General features: G+C 44.6%; 1 protein-coding gene and 1 long non-coding RNA gene across 5 annotated transcripts in view; one reads left to right on the top strand and one right to left on the bottom strand.

Moving 5' to 3' along the window:
* Positions 1–4,347: 4,347 nt before the first annotated feature.
* Positions 4,348–12,766, bottom strand: LOC112645233 (uncharacterized). 2 transcript variants are annotated; one of them, XR_003127011.3, is made up of 5 exons: positions 12,648–12,766; positions 12,022–12,142; positions 11,635–11,905; positions 8,452–8,532; positions 4,348–5,243 (listed from the first exon to the last, which is right to left on the bottom strand). It is a non-coding gene; the product is annotated as an uncharacterized LOC112645233 (long non-coding RNA). The 2 variants fall into 2 exon arrangements; XR_004807230.2 differs by having other exon boundaries at positions 12,022–12,146; positions 12,648–12,739.
* ZNF541 (zinc finger protein 541) overlaps positions 6,106–21,241 on the top strand; it is a 45,565-nt gene continuing 30,429 nt past the window's right edge. Inside the window, exons 1-3 of one of the 3 annotated variants that reach the window (XM_025424494.3) lie at positions 6,106–6,204; positions 7,357–7,518; positions 18,295–18,698. In XM_025424494.3, the coding sequence (XP_025280279.1) occupies positions 18,392–18,698 (307 nt within the window). In that variant the 5' untranslated portion in view covers positions 6,106–6,204; positions 7,357–7,518; positions 18,295–18,391. Of the gene's footprint in view, positions 6,205–6,289; positions 6,340–6,433; positions 7,519–18,027; positions 18,211–18,294; positions 18,699–21,241 lie in introns of those variants that run through there. The other 2 variants (XM_025424493.3, XM_025424495.3) reach the window with 2 other exon arrangements.

Genomic DNA, 21,241 nt, shown 5'->3' on the forward strand with positions numbered 1-21,241 from the left:
CTTCTCCCTCTGCCTGTGTCTCTGCCTCTCTCTCTCTCTCTATGTGACTATCATAAATAAATAAATTAAAAAAAAACAAGGATTCTTGCTTTTATTTAATAGACATTAAGAAATATTGAGAACCTGACTTCTGCTCAGAGCTTATGCTGGAGAGGAAAACGAAAATGCAAGGAGCCTAGTAAAAGCTGAGAAGTCACTGAGAAGGATTCGCGTCCTTGCTTCACTATCACATATTGGTTGACCAAGCACTTGCTCTGTGCTCAGTGTTGAATAAGAATTGCTGCCTATGGGAGAGCTTATGGCCTTACGAGGTTCAGACACCGTGGGTCATTGAAGATCCTACAGGAGGAAGGTCACTAGAGCCAGCCTCAGAATGGCTGTCTTCCCTCTGTCTGGAGGAGAGGCTGGCATCTGTGCAAATGTCCTTTTGCCCCTATTTGCAAGTGGAGATTTATATTTAAGGTTTGTGTGTAGAAAGACATTTCCCACCAAGACAGGCCTTCCAGATAAAAATACTTTATTTTTATTTTTTTAAAAGATTTTTTTTTTATTTATTCATTCATGATAGACAGAGAGAGAGAGAGAGAGAGAAGCAGAGACACAGGCAGAGGGAGAAGCAGACTCCATGCCGGGAGCCCAACATGGGACTCAATCCCGGGACCCCAGGATCGTGCCCTGGGCCAAAGCAGGCACTAAACTGCTGAGCCACCCAGGGATCCCCCAGATAAAAATACTTTAAAAAGCTCTGGTTGTCACTAATCATGATAGCCAATAGGTGGAAACAACCAATGTCCCTCAACCAATGAATGGATAAACTCAACATGGTAGATTCAGACAATGGAATATTATCCGGCAATAAAAGGAGTGAAGCACTTAACATTATATCTCCATGACTTACTTAGTTCATCAGTAGTAGTAGCAACATCAAAGCAGGTGAACACGGTTGTGGTAGAAGCAGTGTCCTTACCAGTACTGGATGGTGTCCAAGCCCATCAGTACTAACCACTCGCCTACAATGCAACATCACATGTCTCCAGAGCCTCACTTGGGGCCTAGCACTCTGAATTTTTGTTTAACTGAATTTAAATGTAGTGGCTTAAAAAAAAAGAGAGAGAGAGAGAATGAAGCACTGCTATGTGCTGCGACATAGGCCAACCTTAAAAACACAATGTCAGGGCAGCCCGGGTGGCTCAGGGGTTTAGCGCCGCCTTCAGCCCAGGGCCTGATCCTGGAGACCCAGGATGGAGTCCCACGTCGGGCTCCCTGCATGGAGCCTGCTTCTCCCTCTGCCTGTGTCTCTGCCTTTCTCTGTGTGTCTCTCATGTGTCTCTCATGAATAAACAAAATCTTTAAAAAACTAAAACAAAACACAACAAAATATCCAGAGGAGGCAAATCTTTAGAAACACAAGGCAGATTAGTGGTTGCCCAGGGCTGGAAGTCAGGGAATGGGGAGTGAATATTGAGCGACTATGGGGTTTCCTTTGGAGGTGGTGAAAATGTTCTGGAGCAGGTGATGGCACAGCATTGGGAATGTACGAAGCACCACTGAATCATGTACTTTAAAATGGTAAACTTCACGTTCTGCAAATTTTATTTCAATAAAAGTCATCTAGAAAACCCTCAGTATTTTTAAGCTTTTGAAAGTAAAACAGCACCACTATATCTCTTTTATGGGAGATTTCCTTTGGCTTCTCCCTCTGCCTGCGTCTCTGCCTCTCTCAGTCTGTGTCTCTCATGAATAAATAAATCTTAAAAAAAAAAAAAAAAAAAAAAAAGCGAGCCTGCATCAGTTATCACCTGGCAGGCTGACTCAAGAGGTCTGGTGTGGGACTGGAGAATTTGCATTTCTTTTTTTTTTTCAAGACTTATTTATCTATTCATGAGAAACACAGGAGAGAGACAGAGAGAGACAGAGAGAGAGGCAGAGACACAGGCAGAGGGTGAAGCAGGCCCCATGTAGGGAACCCTCCGGACATGGGACTTGATCCCAGGTCTCCTGGATCACGCCCCAGGCCAAAGGCGGCGCTACTCTGAGCCACCCGGGCTGCCGGATAATTTGCATTTCTAGGGAGTTCTCTGGTGATGTAGCTGATCCTGGACTGGAGGCCACACTTGGAGAATTATTAGTTTTGTACCAATGATCTGTTAAAGTCTGGGGGTGCTCTGCTAGACGCTTTCAAGAGAAGGGTGGCAGTCCCCCCATTGACAGCGCTGTGCTCTGAACCCAGCGCATGTTCACCTTTGTAGAATGAATGAATCAGTGGGGTGACTATCGTGTGATCAGAATGGCTGGCTTTCCCCTACCTGGAAACACAGTATCTGGAGACACTGGCGAGATGTTTCTGGTTGATATGAGGGCTTGAGCAACCCTAATGCCAAGAGGTTAAAAAAAAAAAAAAAAAAGGCAAGCAAGCAGCCTGGCTTCTTAATATTTAGCATGGACATCCAAGTCTACACAAATAGAACACCATTTTTCTCTGGCTTAAAAAAAAAAAAGGAACTAGAACAGCTTTTCTGACTGGGTAAATACTCCCACAGCATTATTCCATTTGCACTTTATCATCTTCCAAGTCATTCAACAAGTGCCTTTCGACTGTCTGCTTAAGCAAAAACACTCTTTGGGGCATGTCGTAGGGTAGGTATGTATTTATATTTGAGTAACCCTTCTAGTGATTTCATGTGTTATTAAATATTAAATATTTTTGTTATTTTTGTAATTTTAAATCCTGCCTCCCTAACTGGACCACCATCTCCTGCGACCAGTGTTCTCACTTCCTTTTTTTTTAAGATTTTTATTTATTTATTCATGAGAGACCCACAGAGAGGCAGAGACATAGGCAGAGGGAGAAGCAGGCTCCCCGCTGAGCAGGGAGCCTAATCTGGGACTCTATCCCAGGACCCCGGGATCACGACCTGAGCCGAAGGCAGACACACTCAGTTGCTGAGCCACCCAGGTGCTCCAGCCCTTTTCCTTCTCATTTCCTTCCTCACCCCTCAGAGGTAACTACTTTGCTAAACTTTGTGTTTATCTTGCCCTCATTAAAAAAAATAATAATCTACAAGGGCACCTGGGTGGCTCAGACAGTTAAGTGTCTGACTCTTGATCTTGGCTCAGGTCTTGATCTCAGGGCTGTGAGTTTAAGCCCCACCTTGGGCTCCATGCTGGGTGTGGAGCCCACTTTAAAAACAATAATCATCTACAACTGATCTGTGTCCCTAAACTGTATGTTGTTTGGTTCTGCTTGTTTTGAAACTCTAAGTAGATGAAAACACCACTGTACTACTGTAATTGAAATTGATGTTCACAGCTATATAATATAATTTATCCAGTATCCTGTAGATAATAATCTTAGATTTACAGAACAGTTGGAAAGACATACACCTCCATATACCCTTTTCCCAGCTTTCTCTCATGTCAGCCTCTTATATCATCATAGTGCTTGTCAAAACCAGAAAATCAACATTGATACATTACTGCTAACTGAATTCCACTCTTTGTTGAGATTCCAGTAGTTTTTTCCACTAATATCCTTTTTCTGTTCTAGGATCATCCAATCCAGGCTCATGGGGGAATGTAAAAGCATTAGTGCTTAAGACTATTCCTGTACACATGTCCTACTGCATATAAGAGTTTCTGTACAGTGACCCCTGGGCTTGCTGGGGCACGGGATACATTACATCTTTAATTGTATTCAGTAAGTCAAATTTTTCTCCAATGTGACTGTCCCAATTTTACCTATTATGAGTTCCCATTGCTCCACCTGATAGGAAATTTTAAAAATTTGCCATGCTGGTCAACATGACAGGATGTCTATGGTTTAAATTTGCATTCTCTTGTTATTGTGGCTTGGTCTCTTTTTATAGGGTCCCTCTGGGATGAAGTGTCTCTTCATAGCTTTTATTTTTTTTAAATCAAGCTATTGCTTTTACTTGTTTTTAAAAATAATTTTTGAAAAAAATAATTTTTGAATGCTAATTTTTTGTGTTATATGTCACAAGTTATCTTCTTTGTCCATAAAGTGTTAAATGTTTGTCAAAGGATGGGAAGATACTGATTTATTCCAGGAGTGTAAGTCCTGTTCTTTAAACTCCCATGAACCAGGATCCCTGAGTGGCGCAGTGGTTTAGCGCCTGCCTTTGGCCTAGGGTGAGATCCTGGAGACCCGGAATCAAGTCCCACATCAGGCTCTTTGCATGGAGCCTGCTTTTCCCTCTGCCTGTCTCTTTCTCTCTCTGTGTCTCTCATGAATAAATAAATGAAATCTTAAAAAAAAAAATTCCATATTCTAAAATGTTTGCTATATAAGTAAAAAAAAAAAAAAAAAAAAAAACTCTCCTAAATTGAAAGGTGTTTAATTCCTGTCTTTGCAGAACTTACAAGGCGTTACACAATCCATGCCTAGTATACCCTTTTCTTTGTCCACATAGATGCAGCCACATTGGTCTCTGTTATTATTCAAATGGATCCACGTCTTCCTGTCTCAGGGCCTTTGCACTTGCTCTTCCACCAGCTATTTTTAAAATCTTTTCCTTCAGGTCTCTGCTCAGTGTAACTTCACCAGAGAGACCGTCACTGACCTGTTATCAAATAGCATCCTCTGATAATCTCCGTTCTCTTTTCTTCTTTAAAGTATAACCACATTGCATTCTAAATGTATTTTCCTGTCTCCTACTGGAGGTATGCTCTTCAGTCCCAGAGTCACTAAGCTACCTGTGGCTCTACTCAAAATGTGACTGCTCTGGATTAAGATGTCCAGACTTTCCAAAAAAAAAAAAAAGGAACTTATTAAAAATTTTGTATTGATTACATGCTGAAATAACATTTTGTGTTTTTTTTTTACAATTTTATTTTTTGACACACAGAGAGAGAGCATAAGTAAGCAGTGGTAGGCAGAAGAAGGAGAAGCAGGCTCCCTACTGAGCAGTGTGACCCATGCCAGGCTGGATCCCAGGGCCCTGAGATCACGACCTGAGCCCAAGGCAGGTGCTTAACCAACTGAGCCACCCAGGTGCCCCAACATTTTGGTTTAGGTTGTACTATTAAAGCTAATTTCATGTCATTGCATCCTGTATCATTTGGACAGCGCTGCTGAGAACACAAGCTCGAGCGGGAATGTGCGTCTGACTCAGACATTGCTCCGTCTGCTCTATCTCAGATCAGAAGCTCAATAAATATTTGCTCAATGAAGGAATCCAAAAGTAGAATGCTGGTCTTTTTCTTATCCTCTCTGTTCCGTCCGTCTAACCCAGGGATCAAAAAAAAAAAAAATCAAATCAACAAAACTTTACTGAGATATTATTTCCATAAAATCCAACCTTTTCTAGTGAATTCAGCACGGCGTGCAACCACCGCCGCTCACTTCTAGAATCTTTCCATCACCCCAATCAGATGCCCTTATGCTCCGGTACGGGGGGGGGGGTCCCCATTCCCACCCAGGCGCCTGCAAAGCTGCTCTCGAACTCCTCAGATGGTCGGGGTTCACTTCCTAGGGGATGAGTTGCCCGTCTTGGGGGCTCTGGGGTAGCACCCTCAGGCCACGGCTCACCCCGGTCCCATCCCTCCGCCCAGCAGGACCCAGCGGGGAGCTGGACCCCCACCCCCACCCCCACCCCCGGCACGACGGGGCCGCGTAGCCGCATCTTCCCAGCCCACCGAAGAGCAGGTCTTCGCGGCTCCCGCTCGCGCCGCGGCTGCCTCGAGGGACCCCGAGACCCGGCCGGGCGGGACCCCGCCCTTGCAGCCCCCACCGCGGGCCACCGCAGCTCGGAGCGGCCGCTGGGAGCCCGAGTCCCCCGCCGCTGCGTTCTAACGCCGCCCTCCAGGAACAATGGCCGGAGCCGACCGACTCCGGGCCTCCGCGTGCGGGTGTCGGGGAGCCCGGAAGGCCGGCCCCTCGCCACCCCCGTCCCCGCCCCCGCCGCAGGCCCTTCCCGGGCTCCACTTTGACTCTCTCCCAGCCTCAACTGCCCCCCTCGCAAAATGGCGACCAACCGCCTCCTTTCCCGCCTGCCGTCGGTCACCTGACCGCACCAAGCCCCGCCCCTCGCGTGGCCCCGCCCCCTCCCGTCCGAGGCCCAATAGCTGCGGAGACCTCGCCGCCGGGCGGCACGCGCCGGGAGCCCGGGCGGCGCGAGGGGCGCGCGAGGCCGCCCTGGGTGTCGTGGGGGGACCCGCAGCCACGCACGCGCGCCCCCGCCGCGGGTGAGCGGGCCGCTCCGGGGGCGGGCTGAGGTGCGCGTGCGCGCCCGGAGGCGGGCGGCGCGAGGGGGGCAGGGGGCCGCTGGGAGGCCCGCCCGGCGCGAGGCTCGAGGCCGGCGCGCGAGCCCCCGGGGGCGGGTAAAACCCGGTTGCTGCTGCCCCTGCCCCCTCCCTTTCCTCCCTACCCCCCCCTTCCCGCCCCTCCTCACTTTTCAACCCCTCCCCCCCCTTAAAATCTAATTCGTTTATATATTTGTTTTTTAGGGGGCCCATCTCCCTTTCGAGGAGCGCAGCAGGCGCGGCGGGCGCCCCTCACCCCGCGTCACGCACGCACCTTCTGCACCCCAACAGCTCCGGGCCCCGCTGCACCCCGCAGGCCCTTCGCCCTTGGAGAAGGCTCTCCTGGGGGGGCCCCTGGCCCGCTGCATCCCCTTCCTTACCTCCCCCGCCCCGCAGGCCCCAACTGCCCCCTCGCAGCCCCCCCCCCCGGCTCGCGCCTCGGGCCCTACCGACCTCGGCGCTTTCTGCACCGCGGCCTTGCATTCGCTCTAGCTTCCAGGCCTTCTGCTAAAAATCACCTTTCCTCCTGAATAGGGGACCCGAATTTTTCTTTTAGGATCTTCCAGCAAAACCAAAAATCTCTTCTCTTCTTTGATTATACCCTTCAACCTCCTTTTAGAAACTTTCTCTAGCAAAAAAGAATATAAATATATATATATTTTTTTCTTTTCTGGATTTTTCCTCCATTCAGGATCTCTTTCCAGCAAAAATTTTCTGCCCACCAAGAGCCCCCCTTTTTGTCCTATCTTTCCACTGATAGCAGAGGAGCTCTGTTCTTCCAGTTTCTCATGTAATACTTGTTTTTCCAACGCTCTTCTCGACCTCTTCAGCAAAAATCCCTTTTTTGTCCATCACCAGTTTTACCCCAATTAGGCTTTTCCCAGCAAACCCCTCAGGTCCCTTCCCTAGGAAGGAAAGTAAGGAAAAGACAAAAATAACTCCCTTAACTGCAAAACCCTTTCCCTATCTAGATCTCCCCAATTTAGTATTGCTTCCTTCCTTCTTCCAAAAATTGCCTGTCATCCCCACAGTTTCACACCTGTGTGCTTGCTTCTTTGGGGACCCAAGTTCTGAATGCCCCTTCCTTTCCACCAGCTGCTTTCAGGACACAAGAAGTTGGATGAGTGTCCTGAATTTGCTACCCGGAGTTCCAGGAGGAAATATCCAGTGGTCTGACGGTCACCTGAACCCCCTCCCTGTGGGTCCTAAATTGGGCCCTCCTGTTCCCTGGAGATTCACTCATTTGTTCTTCTCCTGGTGAGTTTTCCCCTTTGCCCCTGTCCACAGATCCCTTCTTTGTCAGGATTCCTTCCTTTCTCAGAAGGATTTCTAATTGGCCCAAGTCTCTGTACCGATGATGAAACCATTATAAGTTTCTGCTTTGTGAGGTCAGATAAGGAAAAGGTTATGTATAGTGCATATTGGTAAATGCCTGCAGTGTGATGAACCAAAGGTCACGTGCCCCATCTAAGTGATACCAGTCAGTGGAAATGCCAGGACAGTGTTGCCAGAACTTTAAAAAAAAATTGTTTTTGAGAAGAGACACTATATTTATGTCAAACCTTTTGATCTGTAAATGGTGACAATGAATTTAATAGGTATTTAAAGGCAGTGTGGAGCCCTTACAAAACATGCCAGCTGGCCACCAGTTTGGAATATTTGGTTTAGGGTTTCTTTCTGTGTAAGACTTGCATACACAGATACTCACCCACTTGGGCACATGTGGATGCAGGACTTTTCCTCTTTACAGCCACAGTTCTCTAGCTTTTTGATCTTAGGGCTCCCCCCCTTATATTTAAAAATCATTGAAGATCCCAGAGAATTTGTGCACGTGAACTCTATACTGCTGATATTTGCACTATTAGAGGTTTAATACGTTTTTAAAATACTTATTCATTTATTTATTTATGATAGTCACACAGAGAGAGAGAGAGAGAGGCAGAGACATAGGCAGATGGAGAAGCAGGCTCCATGCACCGGGAGCCCAACGTGGGATTCGATCCCAGGTCTCCAGGATCAGGCCCTGGGCCAAAGGCAGGCGCCAAACCGCTGCGCCACCCAGGGATCCCTACTTATTCATTTAAAAATAAGTGATAAGCTTATTATGTTAACAAAATTGACTATTTTAAATATTTTTTGAAAGATGATATTTCAGAAAGAAATTTCGTGAGAATAGTGGCATTGTCTTACCTTTTGGAGTCACCTAGAATCTTATTTCTGCTACTGCATTCAGCCTTTTGAAATATTCCCTGTAGCTTCTGGAAAGTCTCACTGAGAATGAAAAAGGCAGGTAATGTCTGAATATTATTATGAAAATAGTTTTGACTCGAAGAATCCCTGCAAGACTCTGAGGACCCCCCAGGTTTCCCACCCCCATCCGCCTCACTTGGAAAACCTGCTGTTCTAGATGTTAATGCTTATTTGTATTTTATGCTAGGATCAGCTTTTGGAATGAGAAGGCTTGAGGTCTCTTTTCCTCCCTTAGTTAATTCTATGTGAGAAATTTTCTTAGAAAGCATAGTCATAGTTTTCTGATTCCTCCTTGTCTTCTATCTAGTTCTTAATGTGAGCTGTAAATCTGTTCTTTTAATGAGCAGAAGAGATGAGTTACCCTAATGGTTTAAATTATAATGGTTACATGATCAAGGGAGGGAGTGTTCTTTGGTTGTTCAGCTTAGGAAAGGACGTACGGCACATGGGGCAGGAGTCCCAGTCTCAGGTGTGGAATCCTACCATAGATGAGTGGTTACATGTGACGGTTTTGACATCAGAATACCCGGGGTTGAATTCTAACCTTGATCTTGGGCAGTTACTTAACTTCTCTGGGCTTTATTTACCTCATCTGTAAAAACAGGGTTAAGAACAGAGGATGTGCCTCAAAGGAGTGTTGTGGGAATTAGATGATCCATAAGTGATTCCAGGAGTGCCTGGCATAGGACAAAGCCTCAAGTGTGTGCTGCTATTGTTGGTATCTATATTGATCATAATTATAGGGGCCAGACAGGAAGAAAGCAAGGATCTTTGGGAACATCTGTTCAGAAATGGCAGTTATCCCTCATCTCTGTCCTACTAATAACTATCACGAAATGCAAAATCTAATAATTTTCAAGAAAAGCCAGAAATTAATATATCTAGTTGAAATCTCCCCATTAAAAAAAAAGTTGGTGAATGGGACGCCTGGGTGGCTCAGCAGTTGAGCATCTGCCTTTGGCTCAGGGCATGATCCCTCCCTGTCCAGGAATCGTGTCCTGCATCAGGCTCCCTACAGGGAGCCTGCTTCTCCCTCTGTCTGTGCCTCTGCTTCTCTCTGTGTGTCTTTCATGAATAAATAAATAAAATCTTTATTTTTTTTAATTTTTTTAAGATTTTATTTATTTATTCTTGAGAGAGAGAGAGAGAGAGGCAGAGACACAGGCAGAGGGAGGAGCAGGCTCCACTCAGGGAGCCCGATGTGGGACTCGATCCCGGGTCTCCAGGATCACACCCTGGGCTGAAGGCACATGCTAAACCACTGAGCCACCCGGGATGCCCATAAATAAAATATTTATAAAAGGGGATCCCTGGGTGCTCAGTGGTTTGGCGCTTGCCTTCGGCCCAGGGCGTGATCCTGGAGTCCCAGGATCGAGTCCTGCATTGGGCTCCCTGAGTGGGGCCTGCTTCTCCCTCTGCCTGTGTCTCTGCCTCTCTCTCTCTCTCTCTCTCTGTGTGCATATCTCTCATGAATAAATAAAATCTTTAAAAAAAAAAAAGTTGGTGACTAACCCTGTTGCAAAAAGCACTGTGTAGGCCAAACAAAACAAGACTATAGTTGTGATAATGTTTGGAGTAGGAAAACAAGGCAAGGACTTGCATAGCTGGGGTAGAAGCTGCAAGTCTCTCATATTTCCCAGCTTCCAACAATCTGACCTTACTCGGACATGATCATTGTCTCCCTGGTAACATTGATGCAGAGAGGGAAAGGAGAAGATGGTGCTTGAGGGGAAAAAATGAAAGAAAGAAAACCAGACAGAATAGTAGGCTGGGGCATTTTTTTAAAGAGGAAAAGAGGTGGCCCAGTGGAATCCTCTCCCTCAATAGCGAAAGGAACGCAGAGAGCTTTCTCTGATCGGAGATAGTTCTGTGCTGGGTAAGATGCCATGAGAAGTATGGACACAGAGGCAGAGGAACAGCCATCCTAGAGCTTGTGGTCTGGGGAAAATAGAAGAACCTGAGACAGAATTAGACTCTGAAGCCGTCTGAGGTTAAGCGTTCAGTGACCTGTCAGACAGGTGCTTATGGCATCTGGATGGAGGGAGAGGTAGTCTCAGACTTCAGATGTTGGAAGGGGCCCCTTCAGCCTGATGTTGAAAGGTTTCATTCAGTAAAGCTGAGTAAAGAGAGGCTGGTCAAGGGAAACTGTACAAATCAGTCATAAAGGAAGAGGTCTCCAGGGGCCTAGCAGGGCATATAAATGAGTAAGGTAGGGAGGGTGTGAGAGATTAGGCAGTGGTGAGGACTCTGGCAAACTGGAGAGTGCCTACTCTGTCCTAAGCAGCAGCACTTCTCAGCTCCAGCCAGTTGCTTCTTTTCAGGAACAGGGACTCAGGGTTGACAGAGCCTCAGATCTTTTTTTTTTTTTTTTTTTTTTTTTTTTTTTTTTTTAATACTAGAACTCATTGATTTATTTGGAGTAGGATCTGTGCCCAACACAGGCTTGAACTCGTGGCAGGGAGACCCAAGAATCCCACCCTCCACTGACTAAGCCAGCCAGGTACTCCTTTTTCAAGATTTTTTTTTAAAGATTTTATTTTATTTATTCATGAGAGAGACAGAGAGGCAGGTTCCCTGTGGGAAGCCTGATGTGGGACTCAATCCAAGGACTCCAGGATCAAAACCTGAGCAAAAGGCAGATGCTCAACCACTGAGCCACCCAGGTGCCCCTCAAGATTCTTTCTTCCTTTTTTTTTTTTTTTTTTTTTTAGATTTTATTTATTTGACGGAGAGAGAGAGTGCACAAGCAAAGCAAGGGGAGTAGCAGAGGAATAGGGAGAAGCGGTTTCTCCCCTGATCAGGGTGCCCGACATGGGACTCGATCCCAGCACCCTGGGATCGTGACCCGAGCCGAAGGCATACGCTTAACTGAGACAGGCAGGTGCCCCTTCCCCTCAAGATTCTTAAATAGAGAGGATCCCTGGGTGGCGCAGCGGTTTAGCGCCTGCCTTTGGCCCAGGGTGCGATCCTGGAGACCTGGGATCGAGTCCCACGTCGGGCTCCTGGTGCATGGAGCCTGCTTCTCCCTCTGCCTATGTCTCTGTCTCTCTCTCTGTCTCTCTCTATCATAAATAAATAAAAATTTAAAAAAAAGATTCTTAAATAGAAGTTGTAAAGCCTTACTTCAATGAAAAGTCTCCAGATCTGTGGTGAGCGTCCAATATGATAGCTGCTAAGCACTTGTAGCTATGTAAATTTAAATTTAACAAAAGCTCAATAAAATAGATAATTTAGTTCCTCGGTTGCATCTCCTGCATTTCTAGGCACTTGTTAGCTGCTCAGGGCTAGTGGCTGCCACCGGACAGTGCAGATTTAGACCGTTTCCATCAGCACACAAAAATCTTTTGGACAGCGATGCTGTGTCCAAAAAAAATCTGACAGATTTTTCGACTTGCTGACAAAAAGAAAAATAATCAGATTAGCTACCGGTGAAATAAAACATCTTGATAGAAGCAGTTAAGTGTTTAAGATTGTCCCTTTCCATCCAATGACTCGGTAAATGTTATTTACCTGTTTGTGTACCTGTTGCTGCAGGCTAGAACAAATGGCAGATTAATTTCCCAAGAGGCTGTAGCATTTCACAGGAGAATCACTGTTTGCTCCTGCTCCCACCAGTCATAGAATGACATGCCTTTCTTAAAAGAAAAACATTAAAATTGCTTTGGCTCCCAAGCGTTGGCTTAAATTGTTTTTTAAACTATTAAACAAGGCATAAACGATGATAAAACAAGGCATATGTTTCTAAAGCTTACAGTTTTTGTGGCACTATAAAGCCAAAATCAATTTGCAAATGAAATGTAAAACAAGGCAACGAAACCAGTGTAATTCAAATTACAAACATGAGTTTAGTGGGAGGGGTGCTATTTTGATGAAACGGAATAGCTTCTTTGAAACAAACATCTTACTGACTGCTGCACCATCCTGCTGTGGGTTTAGCAGACCCTGTGATGTCCTAGGTCCCCCATCTCTTTCCTCTCAGTTACAACTGTAAGACCTCTGTTTGTACCACGATGTCTTTTGGCTTTTAGGTGACCCCAAAGGCATTATTAGGAGCTCAATCCACCTCTGTCCTCTTCTGATTAGCCTGTGGCAATTAAAATCATCCTTTTTTGGTATTGGTGCGATTATAAGCATACCCTGGGTGTTGAAATCAAATAGTAGTACTGGGTTATAAGGTAGTAAACCAGTAATCCACACAGACTGATTTTCTTCTCTTAGGTTATTCTCCAAGTGAAAGCACAAAATTAGAAAATTCTTGGAAAGAATTGGGAATGCCTGTAAGGTTCCAAGTGACCACAAACCCTGCCCCACAGGGATTATCGGGGAGCCCTGTACATAGAAGGTGCTAAAACTTGTTGAATTGAATTTCTCTGTTGACAGAACAAGAGCAAGTTCAATATTGGCTGAGGGGGTTTTGCTTTACTAACTGGAAAGGATGTAAATATCAAAACATGGCCTTTGGACTTCAGGCTTGCCTGCCCCAAGTGGTAATAAGACCAGTTTTCTCTGTGGACTCTGGGAGTATGCTGGGAAGCAGGTGGTTAGGCCTGTGGGGATTTCTGCCCTTATCTGGCACCTTTCGTGCTTTCTAGATTAATTGGTGTAATGCAGTGTAAATTTATTTGTGGTGAATTAGTATGGTGTAGTGGGTAAGAATCCAACTGTAAAGTCAGAATATCTGGGTTTAAGGTATGGCTCAACTCCTTGTTAGGCATGTGACTATGGACAAATTACTTAGTGTCTCAGAATCAATCCCTTTCCTTCTTTCTACAATGGAGGTAATAAAGCACCTACCTCTGGGTTGTAAAGTGAGTGAATTAATGCATGGAAAGCTCTTAGTGTGATACCTGAGAAGGAGAAAATGCTTCATATTTTATTTTATGAAATATTACTTCATATTTGGTTTAAACAATGCTATTTTATTTTATTGGTTTGTTTTTATTATTAGAATTTACAAAAAGAGATGGCTTCTTTCCTCTTTGGAGTACTGAAGAGAGTTTATTACAGCACTGTACAAGAAACTTCAAAATAGGCAGAAAAATTCATTTTGCCTCAGAATAAAAATTTCTATGGTCCGCACTCCCATCTTTGCAATTTAGAAACCCAAAAAGCTCTGACAATGCCACAGTGTCCTAGATCTCATTTGGTGGGCAAACCTGAACTCATCTGTTACTCTTTACAGTATTTATTACATTTACTCGAGTCATCGTAGGTGTGGATGCAGAATTAATGATTTGGTTACCAGGTGCTGCCCCAGAGCCACTGAAGTTTACTTAAAATATAGTATTTGCATCGATTTACCCCCGTATTTTAGATCTAGAGTTGTACTCTTGTGGGCCTGTATTCACCTTTTGAGTTCCCCCGATAGGCTCCACACATAGACACACAGGTATAGATGCATGATGTGAAGTGCAGGTGTTGTGGGCACAGCTGTTCTATTACATTTCAACACAGAAAGAATGTTTTAGAACAGTAGAAACCAATAGTCTAGGAATCTAGACCTAAACTCCAGTTATTCTAGGATCCACCAGATTTTTTTATCAGCAGGTCATCAACATTTACTCAAAGTTTAGGTGAGGACAGAATTATTCGTAGTAGCTCAAAATGGAAACAGCCCAAATGCCTATCAATGAATGAATGAAGAAAATGTGCTATCTGCAGACTGTGGAATATTATCTGTCCTTGAAAAGTAATGAAGTAATTGTGCACACTGCAGTGTGGATTAACCTTGAAAATGCTATTCTTTGTGAAAGCAGCCAGATGTAAAAAGCTAATATTGTTTGATTCCATCATTTATATGAAATGGTTGGCCCTCTCGTTGAGTCACACTTTGTTTCTCTGCCTTGTAATTTTTTTGTTGAGAAAGTGAACATTTTGAATATTATAACATGGTGACTCTTGGAATCAGATTTTCCTTCCCCCTACCCTAGCATTTGTTACTGCTACTGCTTACGGGTTAGAATGTTTTGTAGACTCTTTTTGTAGACTATATTCTTTGTCATGTGTGGTCAGCGAAGTCTGTGTTCTGTTAGTTTGTGGTCAGCTAAGATTTGGCAAAGATTTCCTTAAATGCCTGGAGCCCAAATGTATCTCCCAGTCTTTGCACTTGGGCTCTGTGTGAGTGTAACTTCTGCACTCAGTGGGAGTTACATCTCTGCCTTCACCTTTACTTCCTGCTTTCACAGACAAGGTCACCCAGAAGTGAGAGCTTAGAGCCTTCGTGAGTGTTTTCTGAGCATGTGCCTGCCCTGGGCACATGGCCTTCTCAATTCCCTAAAATAATGTGGATGGTTTTTACTTATGTAATTTAACTTATTTTATTTTTAGTTAATTAGAGTCCATGGTTACATTAAGATTCACTCTTTGTGTTGTGTAATTTGTGGGTTTTGGCTAATGTATAATGTCACGTAACTACTGTTACATGAATCACACAGAATGGCCTCACTCCCCTCAAAGTTCTTCCTGTGCTTTACTTATTCACCCCTCCTCCTTCCCCTCGAACCCTGGCAACCACCAGTCTTTTAGTGTCTCTATAGTTTTGCCTTTTCCAGAATGCCATATGGTTGGAATCATAGAATGTGTCTTTTCAGACCAGCTTTTTTTCACTTAGCAACACACAATTAAGGTTCTTCCATGTCTTTTTGTTGCTTGATAGCTCCTTGTTTTTTATTGCTGAATAACATCCTATTGTATGTATGTGCCATAGTTTGGTTATCCATTCTCCTATTAAAGGACATCTTGGTTGCTTCTAGATGTATGCAGCTATGAAGAGAGCTCCTATAAACTTCTGTGTGCAGGTTTTATGTTGACATATGTTTCCAGTTCACTGGGATTGATACCAAGGACTGTGATGGCTGGACTGTATGGCGAGACCATGTTTAGCTTTGTAAGAAACTGCTGGCGTGGAAGCTTTTTGAAGCCCTTCCTCTTCAAAGCCTCCCGTTGTCCAGCTCTTCCTCCCTGGCTTTCAGTGGCATGTTTGTTCTTGGGCTCATCGATATCCTTTGCCCTGGGCTGCAGCACCTGCTTCATTGTTTTTATTTATTTATTTTGAGCATATTGAGTTGAAGTATAATTAACATGCGTTTATATTAATTGTGGGTGTACAATATTGCCTTTGACATTTTCAACAAATGTCATCCCTGTGGCTGTGCCCTGAGGAAGTTCCAGGTTAGGCAAAATCCAGGTAAGACCTTTGTATCCTCCCTTCAGGAGCCATCTGACAGGTCAAGACAGACAAGCTCAGCAATGTAAGAACAAGATTATCTCTGTTCCTTTCTGTACCAGAAGATTCCACCAGAATGTGGTTTCTGTCTTCAGAACCACTGCTAGGGGTGGGGGTAGTGTGGGTGATGAGACAGAAGTAGGTTAAAATGCCACAGCGTCCTCCTACCAGGTTTCATTCACCTTTGTCTTGCTGAGGGTCCATTTGTTTGCTGCAAACCTTTGACTGTTTTCCAGAGTTCCAATAAAGTTGATTTTTTCATTGTTTCTGCAGTGGCATGGGTGTGAAGTTTTTAAATTATTAGCTCAATCTTTTTCCTTCCCATAGGGCTATGCAGAGAGTCTGTTTCCTCTTGAGTCAGTTTGGTAACTTGTGTCTTTTTAGGAATTGGCCCATTTATCTTGAAGTTGCCTAATTTTTTGGCATGCAGTTGTTTGTAGTAACCCTTATAATCTCTATTTTTGTTCCCACTTTAATTTTGAATTTTGGTAATTTGAGTCTTTTTTCTCTTTTTTGGGGAGTGGGATAAATACTAGTTCAGATGTTACGTAGTTTATTCCTTTTTTTTTAGGTAGTTACACTTAGATTCTTTTAGCATACATAAAGTACAGAGTTAATCATTGTCTTTTCATTTCCAAATGATTCAAAACCCATATTAGTCTTTTTTTCCAAGATTTTATTTATTTATTCATGATAGACACAGAGAGAGAGAGGCAGAGACATAGGCAAAGGGAGAAGCAGGCTCCATATGGGGAGCCTGATGTGGGACTTGATCCTGGGTCTCCAGAATCACACCCTGGGCTGAAGGCAGGTGCTAAACTGCTGAGCCACCCAGGGATCCCCCATATTAGTCTTTGAACTGAGGTCTATGAGCAACTTCTTTAAAAAAAAAAAAAGATTATTTATTCCTGAGACACACAGAGAGAGGCAGACACATAGAGGGAGAAGTAGGCTCCCCACAGGGAGCCTGATGTTGGAGTCAATCCCCAGACCGGGACCACCCCCTGAGCCAAAGCTGATGCTCAACCACTGAGCCACCCAGGGCTCCTGTATGAGCAATTTCGTATGCCTTGTCTGAAAGGGTCATTGTTGTGCCCTCTTGAATACTAGTTTTCCTGCATGTGGAGTTCTGTGCTGGCTCTCCCCCTTCCATTATTTGCTGGAGGTGTTATTCCTTGTCTCCTAGCCTCCGTTCTTCCAAGATATTTGCCATCAGGCTAGTCATCGTCTCTTGGTAGGCTGTCTCCCTCTTCTTTCTGGTAGTTTTTAGGGTTTTCTCTCTGTCTTTAGTGATGAGTGGTTCTACTGCTGTGTGTTGAGTGAATTCATTTTTTCTCCCCCTGCTCTGCCTTGCAGTGGTTAGTCATTAACCATGTATCTTTAAGAATTAGGAGCTTTAAGTCTGGGACCCTGTATCCCTGCAATTCTGGAAATTCCTCCAATATCTCTGTAAGATGCCATGTTTTCCAGATCATTTGGCTGGCTTGGTTGAGGGAGCCTGTGATTTTTTATCTTGGGGCTGAGTTCAAGCCCTACGCTGGGTGTAGAGATTACTGAAATATAAAATCTTAAAAAAAAAAAGGATGTAGTGTCTTCTGTATTCTCTCCTCTTTCTGGGATGTCTATTGGACGTTGTTAATTTTTTGCATTTGCTTCTCCATTTGTACTGTCTCAGCTTCTCATTCGTATTTTCCATTTCTTTATCTCTCTGTGCTGAGTTCTAGGGGAATTTCCTCAGATTGCTCTGCCAGTTTATTATTTCTCTCTTCAGCACTGTTTTTCTGTTGCTGAACCCTTCCAGTGAGCTTTGAATTTAAATGTCTTCATGCAAGTTTCACTAGTTTCTTTAAAAAAAAAATATTTGTTCTTGTCCCATACTGACTTACTCTTTTTCTCATGCTAGGTTTTATTGTCTCTCATCACCCTATTTCCTTCCTAATTCTTGGAGTACCTCTTTAGGCTTGTGTGCAGTTTTTCTTTTTTTTTTCTTTTATCTTTTTTTTTTTTTGAAGATTTTATTTATTTGAGAGAGAGAGCATGAGCTGGCAGGGGGAGAGTAGAGAGAGAGGAAGAAGCAGACTCCTCACTGAACAGGGGGCCCATTGTGGGGCTCAGTCCCAGGACCCTGGGATCACGACCTGAGCCAAAGGCAGACACTTAACCAACTGAGCCACCCAGGTACCCCTTCTTTAAGTTTTCTCATTGCTGCTGGCACATGGGGTTTTTACCTGTCTCTTGAGCTTGGCTATATATTAAAAATTATCTTCTGTCATATTTCTCTGTGTTTATAGCTGGAGAAAGAGGTCAGTTCTGTCCATGTTGCCGGAAATCCTTTCATTTATTACTTACAACAACCTTATGATGGAGGTACTCTATGCCCAGTTTACAGATGAGGAAACTGGGGCTCGTGGAGCTTAAGTGACTTGCCCACATTCACATGGCTGTTAAGTGGCAGAGAACAGACCCAAACACAGGTCTGTTTGAATTCCAAGTCCGCGCTCTATCCACCATGCTGTATTGCCATCTCATAATTTTAATTCCTCCTCATTCATTTTTAGGAATTAGACATCAACAAGAGCTTTTCCTCCCTGACTCCTTACACGGCCTTGCTTGTTTGGAGAGTAGGTCTTAGCCAAGACCTGGCAGTGGAGAGCCATGGACCAGTACAGCCTTGGGGACGAGGGTGCCCTTCCTCCAGAGATGCATCTCCCTTCGTTTTCCGAGAGCCAGGGACTCAATTGCAGCGACACCCTCAACCGGGATCTGGGTCCCAGCACACGTGACCTGCTCTATGCTGGCCTGAGTGGTTTGGACCTGGACTCCAGCCTCCCCACGCCTGACATGCCCAGTGAGGCACTGGAGGACAACTTAGATACCCTGTCCCTGTACTCCGGGAAGGACAGTGACTCCATGAAGCTGCTGGAGGAGTATGCAGATCCGGAATCTCAGGCTTCCTTACAAGGTGAGGCTGTCCACCTGGGTCCGAGGGCCTACAGGGCTGTGTGAAAACCCTGGTGGCCAACTATGAGATTGCTTCTGCACGGAGTGGATAAGAAAATATTTACCTTCCACAGGTGAATAGGGAACAGGGGACAATCACTTTCTTTTTTAACTTGGGAATTGTTTCCAGTGTTCTAGTCAAGGAAACTGAATACTGATCCTAAGAAATAATGTTGAGAAACTTGGCCGTTTCTGAATGTCCTAATCTTGTGTGTGATGTGGGCAGACCTTTGAGTTCACAGGAGACTTCCCTACCAATTACATCTCAGAGGCCCCTTTCACATTTTCAGAATGCCCTGGGATCCTGTCTGTCTGCCACTTGGCTGTCTAACCTTCCCCAGCCTCAGTATCTTCATCCGTGAAGTGGGGGGATGATAATGCCCACTCTGCTTCGCCTCAGAGTGATAGCAGTAAAAAGCAAGAGAAGAAATGTATGTAAAAGCACTGTGTGGACTGTAAAACATGGGACAGATGGTATTTTCATCCATATCAATAGAGTTCATCCCTGACAGTCCATTGATTTAGTTCTAAGTTTCTCTCTTCAACAGCAGAGGAGCAAAAGGAGAGCTGATGGAATGGCGAAAGGCCCTGGTACAATTTTCATTTGGTTTTTTGGTTTGCTTTCAGGGTTCCCTTACAAGATAAATCCGACCTAAAAATTTTTTTTAAGATTTATTTTTTAATAGAGCACATAAGAGGAGGGGCAGAGAGAGAGAGAGAATCTCAAGGAGACTCCCCACTGAGCCTGACTCCGTGTTCAATCTCACAACCCCGAGATCATGCCCTGAGCCAAAATCAGAAGTCAGACACTCAACCAACTGAGGCACCCAGGTGCCCCAAATTAGATTTTTGCTAACTCTTTTCCTGGGTTCTTGGGTAAGTAGCTTAGATGGGTTGACTGAGCCAGAGCTTTTCTTTTTTTTTTTTTTGTTTTGTTTTTTTTGTTGTTGTTTTTTTGGTTTTCTTTTTTAGATTTTTTTATTTATTCATAGAGACACAGAGAGAGAGGCAGAGACACAGGCAGAGGGAGAAGCAGGCTCCATGCAGAGAGCCCGACGCGGGACTCGATCCAGGGTCTCCAGGATCGCGCCCTGTGCCAAAGGCAGGCGCCAAACCGCTGCGCCACCAGGGCTGCCCGAGCCAGAGCTTTTCGATAGTTAATTCATACCACATGCACGGAGCACCACGTCCATGATGGCTCTGCAGAACAGATGTTAATGTCAGGATAAGCAGCTCAGGAAATGTCCTGAAAACTTGCTAAAATGAAAAACTCATGAAGCCTCCTCTCCACACAAGACGCAGTAGACTAAGGGTCAGCCTTATCACTATGTTGGAGTGATAGCTGACACAAAATCCTAGAATCATGGGACATGTGCAGTGTTTAGGCACTGGGCCAACCCCAGGGAATATGGGATTAGGTGCCTAGCCCTGGCCACAGGAGCTACCTGAAAAATGCTGGTAGTGTGAATATGGGTGCATTTTGCTGAACAGAGAAACCATGGCTTTCATTAGGTTTTCATGGGGGTCTGTGTCCCTGTCCGTGCATTACAAATCATTAACCGACCTTTTTTTAAAAATTTATTTTATTTACTGATTCATAAAAGAGAGAGGCAGAGACATAGGCAGAGCGAGAAGCAGGCTTCCTTTGGGGAGCCTGCTACAGGACTCTGTCCCAGGACCCCGGGATCATGCCCTGAGCCAAAGGCAGATGCTCAACCACTGAGCTGTCCAGGTATCCCACAAATCATTAACCTAGTTCATTTTTCCTAATGTATTTTATTTTATTTATTTTATTTTTTAAAGATTTATTTATTTATGATAGAGAGAGAGAGAGAGAGAGAGAGAGGGGCAGAGACACAGGAGGAGGGAGAAGCAGGCTCCATGCCGGGAGCCTGACGTGGGACTCGATCCCGGGACTCCAGGATCGCGCCCTGGGCCAAAGGCAGGCGCCAAACCGCTGAGCCACCCAGGGATCCCCTTTCCTAATGTATTTTAAACTTGAATTTTTTTTATATCTCATAAAAACAGGAGTCCACTGTATATTAAATTCTAACTCCTTATACTTCTCCAGCTTAACTTCAGGCCAGTGTAACACTTGTATTCATTTTCCCAATTAGGAAAATAGTACACAGTTACTAATGAAAACTTAGGAAATAGAGAAAAGTAACATCAGGAAAGCTCCCCAGTCTGGCTCCCACACGTAGATTTTGAAAAACATGACTGAAGGCACTCAGAAAAACATGGTTTTGCTCAGGGGCAGTGAATATGTGATGCAATTTGAGGTTTTTTATTTTTTTATTTTTATTTTTATTTTTAAATTTTTATTTATTTATGATAGGCACACAGTGAGAGAGAGAGAGGCAGAGACACAGGCAGAGGGAGAAGCAGGCTCCATGCACCGGGAGCCTGACGTGAGATTTGATCCTGGGTCTCCAGGATCGCGCCCTGGGCCAAAGGCAGGCGCTAAACCGCTGCGCCACCCAGGGATCCCAATTTGAGGTTTTT

This window comes from Canis lupus, chromosome 1 (genome assembly GCF_003254725.2).
Source record: "Canis lupus dingo isolate Sandy chromosome 1, ASM325472v2, whole genome shotgun sequence".
NCBI lineage: Eukaryota > Metazoa > Chordata > Mammalia > Carnivora > Canidae > Canis > Canis lupus.